The following is a 12,984-nucleotide window of genomic DNA, read 5'->3' on the forward strand; positions in this document are numbered from 1 at the left end:
CATCTATACCGCACAAAAATAGCAGGAAAATCCCTACCCATCATGCTATTGACTGGGGAAAACACCCCTGGATTTTATACGAAACTGTGTTTAGCTACCTAAATAAAAAGGCTTCAAGGACATCACAGCCATACATGTAGTTTTTTCCAATAGTGTAGGAGTAGAGAAGATTTTTGAAATGTTGGTCCTTCCTTGCTTATTTGGCCCCTCGAAGAGGCCACGAGGGTGGCATGGTCATAAATTTAACAAATTATATTTTTCTTATCCTAGAGGTGCTTCAAATTAAAAATGGTAATAATTAGACTTGCATGGAGTTTCCAAGAACTTAAAAGTGTAAAATTGTCAACACACAATGCACGACAATTGATGCATGACGACAGACGAAGACCCATTTGCAATAGGTCATTGAGTCATTCAAGTGACCCAAAAATTAATGCTTAGTATATATGAACTGGTTATGTATATTTAACAAAATGATAAAAAGCAAATGTATAACACTAACAGAAATCAATCTGGTTGATTGGTAGATTTATATTTAATGTTCTACAACAACAGGAAACAGAAAAATACTCTATTTGCTTTTAAAAGCAAATTAAATCATATGTTTGATAAAACAATATGTATTTTAGTTTATAAGACATTTGTATCAAATTACTTCACTTTAACATGCTAAGGTAAAGCCAGTAGGTATCGCTTTTGTTTAGTCAACATGTAACATTTACAGATGAAAGACTTAACATTTCATCAATCCAAGTCCTCTTCTGAGAACTCCTGCTCCTCGCTATGATTAGAAGGTTCTGAATCTGCATCACCATGGTCCTCATCTTCTTCAACAATGTCCTCATTCTGTGCAGGTCTGTCCTCAGTGGAATTCTGGGACTCCTCCGAAGTTTCATGCAACTTTTTGTGACACATTGGGCAAGTATCTTTAACATAGAGCCATTTTTTAAGGCAAGTCGCATGAAAGAAGTGTCCGCATGGTGTTATTTTAGCAGTGAGAAGCGGCTGGTAACAGATGGGACAGACATCATTGTAGTTGTGAATCTGATCCTCGGTTGCTGTTGGTAACAGCGCCAGCTTCTTCACTGCCTCTCTCCTCAACAAAAATGTCCTCCACCCACTCTGAAGTCTCTGCCACACATTAAAATAACAATGGATTATCAAAATGGAGGAATTGATCCAGCTCCACTCACCAAAAATTGATTCCTTCATTCCATAACACACGACAAATACTGCCACAATGAATTCCAGAATCCTCACAAAGGATCGCGTATAATACACTATATCATCGAGCGATTCCCATGGGTCCGTCCTCATTCCATCATACATAAACAATGTATAAATCACTAATGACCCCACAACTTGGACTGAGGTTAAAAGGCAGCTGGACATGATGACCAGAAGCCAGAAGTCCAAGTCAAAATACTGACAAATTGAGTAAGTCATGTATAGTGGGAAAAGCCAAAGGAATGTAAACAAAAGTATTGCACGCACATGTTTAAAGATATTCTTATTGTGGGAGGCACTAAGAGAGAGCAGAATGGGGTCTGCCATCTCGTACATTGACTGGATTAATGAAGAGGCCACAATAAACAGTAACACACACATTAGGAATGCCCTCTGTAGAGGTTTAAGTTCAAGGAGACCAGTCTGTACTGCTATAAGCATCATAGTGAAACCCTCTGTCCATCCACGCATAACGTCCTGGTCTGCAGTAAAAGCATTCCATCCCTGCAGATAAAGTTTGGTGAGAGTCAAGATATAATAGGACGCATAAGCTATGGTGACACACAGGGCTATCAGGCTGATGGGGGTGGCACAGCACTCACCCACACAGGCTAAGATAAATAGAAGCCACCCCTCTTGTGACAAGCTTAACGGAGTTTTCATCATGTACACATAAAGCTGAGAACAGAACAGGACTATCCAGAACACTAGAAACTGGATAGGAAGGAGAATGGTGTGCCAAGCGGTGAAGAGCAGGGAGATCCAACCGATGGCGTCTGCAAGAGCTTTCCATCGTAGGATATTCTCTTTGACTATATCTAGCCCAAATCCAATGTTGTTGAATAAAAATAACATGATTAAGATCACTGTGAATAAAGAGCAGAAGTGATGGATGTGCTCGAATGCAGCGAGTGGTATTCCTGCTATTCTCGCTATCATTGGGAGTGTATATATAAGCAATACAAATCGCCGCCAGGACGTGATGTCTATAAGGTAGGCTATGAACGCTGCCATCACGCACTGCACTGTCAGATGCAGACCTAATCTCTTCAGAGCTGAAGTGTCATTCAAAATGTATGTCTCTGGTTCAGCTATCTCCATTTCGACGTAAATCTGAGCCAGGTGATGAGCCATCAGTAGAAGGACCAGGCTTACTATGTACATGTATAGAGAGACTAACTTCCTAAGAGGCATCAGAAGAACAGCCACAGCAAAGGCCAGTACTGGAAAGACAAATTTAAAAACAATAAATCTTCTAAAAACTATCACAACATACTGGTATTTATCACATGTTTAGCTCAATATAAGGTGGATATTACTCATGTATTAAATTTTTTATTTTAACTGTGTATTCTTTCGATCACCACATGACGTCAGAATTAAATGTAACATTGTGAATGTGTTGTACAGCTCACAACTAGAAAAGATTGAAGTTTAACTAAAGACATGGTATAAAATGTGATAAAAAGAATCTCTCATGATTTGCAATGGTAATTGATTTTTATCAATCTTATGTTGTGTGTTTCCTATTCCCTCGCCAAGGCTCAGGGATAAAAAAAACAATGCCATTGCAAGTCATGAGGTCTTATATATAACTAGATGTACCGGTTTATAATAAGCATATAATTGACAATATTCCATAAAAGATCAAATTTACTTTTATTTTAAAATCTATAATACATTTGGATTATCAATAAAAAAAAAAATTTAAGGATACTTGTATTAATTTTTAAGATTTTAATTGTGTTTTGAAAAAATTGCTTACTGGAATAGTAAACTGCTGTTGTAATGAATTGTGCATGGCCCGGATCTACTGCTTTACTTTCTACGGCTTTTTGTGGATCTGTTCTGAACCACACCTCCATGATAAACAGAGAGGGTACCCTCAAAATAACACACACTGAGGCTAGTAAGTACTCTCTCTTTAATTTGAATGGCCCCATTTTTTTCCTGGAAACAAAATAGAAGCTAATTACAATGTGAGATGTTAAAGAATATCAAGCATGGTATCATTTCCATCAAAATGCAAAATACATTTGAATAGATTTAGTTTTCAAATAAAACTTCTTCTGAATGCAATAACCCTGATTACAAATAACAGTGGGTGTTCTCCATTTTAGCTGATGCAACACAGGTTGAATTTATTCTGAATATCAAAGCAAATAATATATTCCTGATTAACTTTATCAGTAACTGGATACTGTCTGTATGTGCAATAATTGTTGTTCATGGTTGCTTAATGTATATTGATTTTGTGGAAACCACATACTCACAAAGTCTTGCATTTCCACTAAATTGGTAAATGTAAAACACATTTTTCATGTTTGTAAACACAAAAATTATCTTTCTAACTTGTATGGTTACCCACAAAAGTAATCCTCTGACATTGTTACAAACCAGTGATTTTTTGACTAACTGAAAGTTTTGAAAATGCTTTTTCAAATTATAATATAAAACTATTTACAGTCATTATACCCTTCTGAGCATATTTTAAACATGTAGCATTGTTTTCATATTTGGAAATAAGCAGGGACAAAATTATTTTCCACTTCATCTCACACTTCAATATGTTTTACAATGCAATCATTGGGAATGCGCAGCATAAGTCATAATGATAAAAAAAATTCCAAGGGATTCATCAACATGACGAATTGAATAAAAAAGATACATGTAAAGAGTTCTTTCCTCTTCTTACAAAGGGATTGTGACTTCAGAGTTCACCTTTCATTTCTATAAGTTTATTGTCCTCTGTTGTTTATTAAACTCTTCTAATAATTAACAATAAGCAGATAAATGTTTTAAATTACCTTTTTTGTATATGAAGTCCTTAAAAATTTTTTTTATTTGTTCTTGCTACAATGTGACATTGGTAGCCATATGCAATGAACATGGAATTGTGTATACCATTCTGACGACAGAAAATTCAGTACGTCAAAGGGAGCAGTGGCATTGTCATAAAAGCTTGCAGTGCGTGCTGACACTTTGCACCTGTGTGCTGCACTCGCTATAATTATCAACGAGTCTTGACAGGTGTCAGGGAAACAATGTTGATGTCCCATGCCAAGGTTTGAGCTTGTTATTTTACTAAAACTTTCTGATTTACAGTAAAATCTTACTTGTGCACAAACACTATTTTCCATGATCTTATATTGCATGTACTTTTTCGAACTACAGCATGTTCCAACAGTCCATGTTAAATTTTGGAGATTTTTAACGAAAATCAATACCAGAACAGATGATTAATATGGTAAAAATAATCAAAATTTATCTATTGAAATTTTCTACTTTTACCCTGATAAAGTTCCACAGGGTCTCAAGATCGTAGTTGCCTAGTTGCATAGTTGTGGTCATGTTACAGAAGAATTTGGGTGGTTTCGCTCTGATCGCTTGTTCGCGCTGAGTGGTTTCGCTCCGAATACATGATTATTTCTATCTATACATATAAGTGGTAAATTAAATGTTTTAGAAGTTAATTTAGTTTAATTAGACTAATTTTATACACAATAAATATAAACAATATACACATGCACGAACATCGCCTGAGCAGTTTAATTAGTCGGCAATTAATCCACCATCAATGAAACCGTTTTTTAAATAGCTTTGACAGCGATTTAATTTGGAGAACTAAATGATGAGTATCTCAAGAATTCGTTAGCACGTTTTTTTGGAACCAGTATTCTGAAAGAGTATAGCAAAGAAATGGTTCGTGAATGCTGCCTCTACTGCCATAAGTTGATGAGTAACTAAAATATAATGCATTATATGATAGATAATAAAATGAATTAAATAATGCCCAAAATTCCATAATATGCTCGCATATACCTGTTAAATTAATGTATTATTAAATATATTTTCAATCGGACTTTGAATATTTCCTATTGTGCAAGCTATATAATATTTTTTTATGTCCATTTGGCCAATGCATATATATTATCAATGTCATATTTTGTATACTGTTTATAATGACGGAAAATTGGCTAAAAATGCCTTCACTTCACAAATGTTTATAAAAGGCATTAATTAACATGATTAAGACAGCTCGATTAGGTGAAATCACGATAATTTTAAATTATTTCATAAAACACAACGTTAGCAATTATTTGGGGTTTGTTTAGATCGATAAATACAGGTAATCCTTGATCATTAATAATATTTTTATAATATATTGAAAAGGGGTGAAACCACTCGGCGCGAAACCTCTCAGCGCGAACAAGCGATCGGAGCGAAACCACTCGTTACCTTACAGAAAACGTATGTCGCCTGTCCGTTCTGTCGAATATCGCCGATAAAGTATTAATTTCAGGGAACATGTCGAAATTTCGAGAGAGAAAAAAAGTATTTACAGCCAATTATTTCCAATTCCAATCGTTATTACCTTTGGAAGAGGACTATTTATTCTATCTCAGTATCAGACAATCTGTCAATCTGTGCACGTCACGTCAATTTCAACTTTCTCTTTTACCGGAAGTTATTTTCTGGATAAAATACTAACAAAACGAATAAAAAGAAATATAAAGTTAGTCATTTTGTTTTAAAAAGTTAGCAAAATCGATTTTATAACGAAATTATTCTAAAGGTACATTTTTAACGAAAACAAATTATTTTCGTAGAAAAATCAAGAAAAATATAATAGAGCCTGATTTACGTTTTTTTTTTAATTTGAAACGTACTGTCTAAGGAAACGTCATGAGTTTTCGTTAAGGATTTTTCGATATTTCTGGTGATTTAAGAACCTACAGATAACACCAGAAATGGAATGGAAGAAGAAACTTGAAGTTCTGTGGGAGGTCACATTGCGCTTGCCTCCGATATTTGTCATGGACTGCATTTTGAATAAGTCGTTTCTTCCAGGATTTACTCTGTTTCAGTATCAACCATCAATGTCATGGCTTGAATACATTTTGTGGATATTCATTATGACATTCGGTTAGTATTTGACAGTTTCTTTTCAGATAATTCATTTGGTCCCATAAAATATCTTATACATCTAATTCTGTTTTTCCAGAGCACAGATAATTCTATTTTTTAAGCTTTTACCTACATGTACATGGAGTTAGGTGATACCTGTGAAATAATGACGGACCAGACTGGGATTTGAACCAACGACTGTCAAATCCTTTCCCCTTCTGGTCCTCGTCCTCAAAGATCACCCTAGGCTCTTTTGCGTGGCAGGAGTTAACCTGTCAAATCCTCTGCCCCTGAATCTCTAGCCTCGTTATCATGGTTATATATAAGGAAAGTGGGCGCTTAAGATGTACATGTAGATTGATTAATTTTGCACATTTTTCGATTTATTACCGTTATTTGGTTTCTGTTGGACGTAGAATGGGTAGAAAAATGTTTGAAATACAAAAGGTTTTGTCATAATTTGGGGCTAAATATAGCAACACGGCGGAATTGACGCAAAATCGTACTTATTTACAGCTGTTTTTAAGTGATTCTGATGTCTCTGGGTCTTCTCTCCACAAATTTGAAATTTGTAAAGATGACATATTTCAACATTAAAAACGTGGCTTTTTAAAAAAAGATGGAGAGATGACCCAGAGATGAATAATTATATACTTTTTCAAAATATTTTTGGAGGAAAATAAAACAAAGTCCAGAGATATGACAATATTGTCTCCAACACTACTTTATACCCCAATTTCAAAGTCTCTCATGGCTCACTGGTTTCGTTCTGGATTTTGAAGACATTCTCGCAGTGTTTCGGGTTCAAATCCTGCTCGAGACTCAAATTAACTTTTTATTTTACTTTTTTTTTTAAATGAATGTTGGTATAACATTATGTTGAATTATACTAGAATACAGGTATATTTTGATAAGTCGTTATTGATTTCTGCCGTATGAACACTTTTTTTTGTTCTTATTACTAGTTTATTATGATATACAGTATAATTCAATTAAAATATATATGCACGTGTATTTAAATTTCTAATATAAAGTTTTATCGGTTTACCCCTCATTTCCCTTTTCAGAAAGCTTGTGAGTTTTATTCAATAGCCAGAATAGACTTGTACTTATACTCTCAACATAATATAGTTTGAGTAATCAATTTTTGTTCAAACTTGTACATAGCAGTTCGAGGATATAGACATTTAAACCCGAATTGGTTCGTGTCGATGGTTCCTGCAAAATCACTATCTTGTGCGCCCAGATTCTTTGTTAATATGACCCTTGAACTCCAATGAGACCCCTCGGGTATTAATAGTTATTAATTTCTATCCGTGGGGTTCCTTGGGGTATCCTTGGGAATCCTTGGGATTCCTTGGGGTAAAAAGATGCACCCAGATAGTTTTTGTATGGCGTTTTTCAGTAAATCACTGCCCTGAACTGAACATGCTAAATATTTTGGTAATTTTTTATTATTGACTGTTATATTAGAGTCTTTCTCCCATATGATTTTGTAGATGATAAGCTGAATATTAGATTCTACCCAACTTTTATACATTCATGCTTCATTGGTCAACACATTTAGTGACATTTTTTTGAGTGGCTGTAGTCCGCTATTATTGATCATATTCACTTTGTCACACAGTGTTTGATGCTGTTGTTGAATTGTTTCTCAATAACCTAATGTGCCTTATTTATTGATATTTGTTGCAAAGGAAGAGGAAAATCCTAAAAAGAACAATACAAAACCCACATTTCCATGCACACATCAAAATAGTTTTAATTAATCATGAGAAAAAATTCAAATTATTTATATTTAGGCATCTTTTGATAAGTGTTTTATGTTTTGTGTTTTTAGTGTTTGCCCTTGCTGTGGTGGTATTCCTGCTTTCCACAAGCCAAATACAGGACATCTACAGTTTTACAGCAATGGTCACCTTTCTAATGATGTCATACACATGGAACCAGGGCATCCCCACACTGGCTGAGAACCAGAGCTCCACCCACCACAGTCATGACTTTTATGATTTAACGCAGAATGCAGTTACACAACTCTTCTTAGCTTACAGTTTCAGTTATATATGGATGTTAAGACAAAGGACTTTACCAAGGACAGAAATTAAGGCCATTATTTCACTAGGAATGATGACATCCTTTATGTTTCCCGCCATAGTATATTTAGTGTGTCCGAACAGTGAGTATTTATCTTGGGTGCCTGTGATATCAATGGTTGGTCCAACTTTTGCTATTGCCATAGAAGTATTTGGGTCTGTCCGAGCACTTGTCTGGACTTTCAGACAGGCCTATAATGTGATCAAAATAACTCTCAGTGCTATTGGAATTCAAGGATTTGTCGAACATCACTGGATTCGACTCCAAGTACCCAAAGTGCTTCGAGTTTTCTGGATAACGAGACTTTTCTATCAGCTCACTTTACTGTGTGTTGAAGATTATAGCCAGAGAGATGAGAGCCAGCATTTACTGTACTCCCTAGATTATTATTCTATAGTTATTCGATTATTTACCCAAAGCTGTGAAAATTACATTGCCATGCTGGGCATGACAAGTGTGGTATCCTATTTTGCCCATCACGTGGGCGTATTCCTGGCCTTCTGTGTAGGATCAGACTCTGAAGAGGACAGAAACATGGGCACTGTGTCTGCCATTTTATTCTTCATTCTGGGCCTCCAGACAGGGCTGACAGGACTTCGCCCGGAGGTGAGACTGGCTAGACTCTGCAAGAACTTCTGTCTCCTCCTTACAGCTATCTCTCATTTCATACATAGCATGATTCACCCCATCTTGATGTCACTGAGTGCCTCACAGAGCAGCAATGTGGTGCGACACCTGCGTGTGCTGTCCATGTGTGTGTTCTTGCTTACCTTTCCCACCTGTTTACTTATGTATTTATGGAGCAATTACAGCATCAGCACCTGGTTGTTATCTGTCACTGCATTCAGTGTGGAAGTCATGTTCAAAGTGATTATATCTCTGACTGTGTACGCCTTGTTTTTATTTGATGCCTACAGAAACACTTTCTGGGAAGGACTGGATGACTATGTGTATTATATTCAATCCACTGGAAATACAATAGAATTTTTATTTGGTATATTTCTGTTTTGTAATGGAGCCTGGATAATGGTGTTTGAATCAGGAGGAGCCATTCGTGCTTTTATGATGTGTATTCATGCATATTGTAACATATGGGTGCAAGCTAAGAATGGATGGCAAGTTTTTACCAAGCGGCGGACTGCGGTCAATAAGATAAATTCTTTACCTCAGGCTTCTAAATCAGAATTGGAGTCACTCAATGATGTTTGTGCTATTTGTTACCATGAATTAAACAATGCTAGAATTACTAGGTGCCAACACTACTTCCATGGTGTGTGCTTAAGGAAGTGGCTGTATGTTCAAGATAACTGCCCGCTGTGCCACAAACTTATTTATGCCCCTGAAAATGTCACAACAAACGCTCAAGAAAATAATAATCAAGATGAATATGAGGAAGATATAAATCCTGGGGCCATGGCACCAATCCATGGTGAAATAGCTGCAGGACAACCACAGTTTAACCCAGTGATTGAAAGACAAGAAGTTGGTAGAAGATTAAACAATGGAACCTTCCAGCCCGCTAACACACTAAGAGTTCATCAAGATTAGTTTATCAAATTTATATAAAAATCAATTATTTATTCCACGTGTACTAGTCTTCTTTCCATGCATGGACAGAAACCCACAGCAAATTTGCTTTCTGCCTATTGGCCAACTCTCTGATTTTTTTTAATTGTTTCATGAATATTTTCTCCCTGATTTGACTGGATCCTTCAAACTTTCAAGTTTTGAGTCTTTTTTTTTTTAAACATAACCATGTTTATACTGTTTAGATAAACATATATTTATACATATCGATTGTTGTGCAAAATATTTTTTGAATAATTACACGTGTATGTAACACTTATTTGATGTTATTTCTTTTAAACATGCTTATAAATGTTATATAAAATTGTATGATAAAACTTCCAAAAATAATATAACAGACATTTATTTATTTTTGATTTTATTGAAAAATTTGCAAAGTGAAATAATTCAAGTTTCATACATATACTTCCAAAAGTTAAAAGATTGAGTCATTTCACTTTTGATTAGAATTTCAATGTGGATGCAGCAGTGCCCGAGAATCAAAACATTTATTTTTGTTTGCCTTAATAAATAACTACATGTATTTTTTGTTATAGATAATTATCTAATACTAAAAGTATTATATGTAATACTTTTTTACGAATGGTCACTGAAACTACCTAAGTATTTTTCACTTTTCAAGATCAATGTTAACTTTACAAATGCCTAAATTTCAATAGCCATACAGATCACTTATTTTCTTCATGTTTTGTAGTTATCACATTTTTGTTTTATGGTTGATAATAATCAACACACTCTTTAATGTCAGACGTGGCCTATCTTCCATTATTTGCTATTTTTTTCCTATCTCAGCTCTGTGAAGATTTTTTCCACTACATAATTTCAAAATTATATTTTCATATTGTATGACATTTTTCTATTTGAAAAATATAGTTTCAGTTGAAAATATTTACTATGATTTTATTAAACAGCATTCAATTTCATTTTGTATGCAATTAAAAGAAAAATTCAAAATATTCTAATTCCAAAATTAGTCTGATAACAAACCCTGAATTTTTGGCCATTAAGATGTTTAAATGCAAATGAAGAAATAATCTATGAAGGAAAATTACTTAGTATATACCGTAACTTAGGAACGTCGCGCATGTCCTTAATTGTTGCTGGATCGTCATCTGCATGGTACTGTATCAGAGCCTTATGATGGTCAAATTACATAAAATTTATAAGCTAATTTGAGGACACTGTCCCACAAATTGTAAATGACAGCAGAAATGTTAGCTATATGATAAGACAAGATGTGTTATTTATATGGTTTTTTTTTTAATGAATATCTATTAGATTTGTTAAGTGATTTTGCTTTCATACAATATCAACTGTTGTTTTGGAGTTTTCAAAACGAAGGAATTTCAATGAAATTTTCTATGATATACAATGTTCAATATAAAATGTTAAGTCAGTTTTTCACAAAAAGCATCAATTTGAAAGATTTTGAATATAAAAACACATTTTAAAAATAACTAAAGCAAATTTCCATCTTGTGTCTTTGATACAGTGTACCATGGCCCCTAGCTACCAGTAGTTGGTCCATTGCTGCTTTTTTCCCCCTATGTGTATCCTTGTTTGTAAATTAAAGAAAATCTTTTATTAATTGTGGTTTAGAATCAATATTTAAACTTACTTATTTTCAAGAAGGCAAGTTAATATGACAGTGTAAAATTAAGCGATTTTGAGTGAATGGATATCTCTCAAAGAAAATTTTATACAAATATACAAGATATCAATTTTGGTGACCTTACGGTAATTCGGTATCAACTGCCAATATATTTCAATAAGTAAGTTTCCAAAATATTATTCTATTGTGTTAAAGTTATCAAAAAACATTTCACAAATTGCAATAAAGTCCTTTATGATAATGGAAAAACATATAAATATATATTTATATAATTATATAAAGTGAAAATGTTTTGTGTACCTATGTCACAAAATATAAAGGAAACATTTATTACATGTATATCCTGTATTATGGGGAATGATTTTTTTACTGAATTATTTTGTCTCAATCAATCGGTTCCAACCCTTCTGTAGGATGGGTTTTGGATACATGGATTTTTCAAACTATGAGCACATACCTTATTACTATTTTCACAACATTACTTCATCTTTTAAGATATAGTACGTGTATTACATAATACCAAAATGATTTTTATGCAAGTTGACAATGGATGATCTGAGTCAAAGTAATTTAGCTTCTGATCATTTGAACTTGGTTTCCATCATGTAGCCCACCGATGCTTTATTTCAAGTGATATTGAATGGAAGGGCTCAACATTACAATGATTAATTTTTATATCTATTCATATGCGAGTGTCTTGTAATATGTGCATTAATAGGTGAATAACCTTCTATACTGTTGTTTGTACAATAACAATTTTGCTGGGTGGTTGTCGATGATTATACTATGTGTATATACATGTATGTCCCTCAATAGTTTTATTTGATCAACTACTAGTTTTCAAATCTTCATTTTCCTTTTTCCAATTCGATGTTGTTATATGTAGCTGAGCGATATTTTGATGGCATTTGTACACTGAATAGGGAAAAAAATTGAGTGATTTTTTGTTCATTACATAAAACGTTGCATATTTACATTTGATTTTAGTGTTACTGTAGAGGAAATAAGATAATCAGTGTAAAATGTAAAATATGATGAATTACTTCTTATGGTCAGAATCCGATAATACACTTTTATATGTGCAGTGCTAGCAGTTTTTTTGTTTGCTGTAAAAATGTCTTTGATTTATTTATGTTATCTGATTACCAGAGAAAACAGACAGCTAGAGGTAGAACAACAGTTCTATTTTATGTATTTTTACATGTATATTGTTTGAGGTTAGCATTGTTGCTTTCTGAAAGAAAATCGATTGCTTTGACATTGTTACATTACAGAAAATAAACCTTAAAACAAGGGATTAATACTTTTCTAGTTTAATTTGAAAAAGGGAAGAAAATTGCAAATATACACAATTCAATTAAATTAATTCTCTTAAACCATTAACATTCAATGGTACATAAGGTACATAAACATATTTGTGTTTAATAATAATTTCAAGGGTCTTATGTACATGTACACTATATATATTATGATACAACATATTAATTCATGTGTCAATAAGCACAAAAAAGAGAAATAAAATAGATAATTCAAAAAGGGATAGAAAAAGTGGATGA

At 33.7% G+C, this 12,984-nt stretch overlaps 2 protein-coding genes across 4 annotated transcripts; one reads left to right on the plus strand and one right to left on the minus strand.

The window, feature by feature from the left end:
- Positions 1-511: 511 nt before the first annotated feature.
- Positions 512-5,724, minus strand: LOC105329666 (RING finger protein 145). 3 transcript variants are annotated; one of them, XM_011431008.4, is made up of 3 exons: positions 5,603-5,724; positions 2,993-3,177; positions 512-2,450 (listed from the first exon to the last, which is right to left on the minus strand). In XM_011431008.4, exons 2-3 carry the CDS (start codon positions 3,168-3,170, stop codon positions 745-747), a joined length of 1,884 nt encoding a protein of 627 aa, XP_011429310.3. In that variant the 5' UTR covers positions 3,171-3,177; positions 5,603-5,724; the 3' UTR covers positions 512-744. The 3 variants fall into 3 exon arrangements, with proteins under 3 accessions (XP_011429310.3, XP_034330900.2, XP_034330901.2); XM_034475009.2 differs by lacking the exon at positions 5,603-5,724 and adding an exon at positions 4,519-4,542; XM_034475010.2 differs by lacking the exon at positions 5,603-5,724 and adding an exon at positions 4,035-4,289.
- A 151-nt stretch (positions 5,725-5,875) lies between these two features.
- Positions 5,876-12,725, plus strand: LOC105341156 (protein TRC8 homolog). Its single transcript, XM_011447519.4, has 2 exons — positions 5,876-6,153; positions 7,976-12,725. Exons 1-2 carry the CDS (start codon positions 5,979-5,981, stop codon positions 9,775-9,777), a joined length of 1,977 nt encoding a protein of 658 aa, XP_011445821.3. The 5' UTR covers positions 5,876-5,978; the 3' UTR covers positions 9,778-12,725.
- Positions 12,726-12,984: the final 259 nt, after the last annotated feature.

Source organism: Magallana gigas, chromosome 8 (assembly GCF_963853765.1).
Source record: "Magallana gigas chromosome 8, xbMagGiga1.1, whole genome shotgun sequence".
In the NCBI taxonomy this organism is placed as follows: domain Eukaryota; kingdom Metazoa; phylum Mollusca; class Bivalvia; order Ostreida; family Ostreidae; genus Magallana; species Magallana gigas.

Excerpts from the sequence above, each read along its gene's own strand:
- LOC105329666 (XM_011431008.4), bottom strand. The coding sequence starts at position 3,170 with ATGGGGCCATTCAAATTAAAGAGAGAGTACTTACTAGCCTCAGTGTGT. Across the intron at positions 2,451-2,992 it reads AACAGCAGTTTACTATTCCA|TACTGGCCTTTGCTGTGGCT; the intron begins GTAAGCAATTTT and ends TTGTCTTTCCAG.
- LOC105341156 (XM_011447519.4), top strand. The coding sequence starts at position 5,979 with ATGGAATGGAAGAAGAAACTTGAAGTTCTGTGGGAGGTCACATTGCGC. Across the intron at positions 6,154-7,975 it reads GATATTCATTATGACATTCG|TGTTTGCCCTTGCTGTGGTG; the intron begins GTTAGTATTTGA and ends TTGTGTTTTTAG.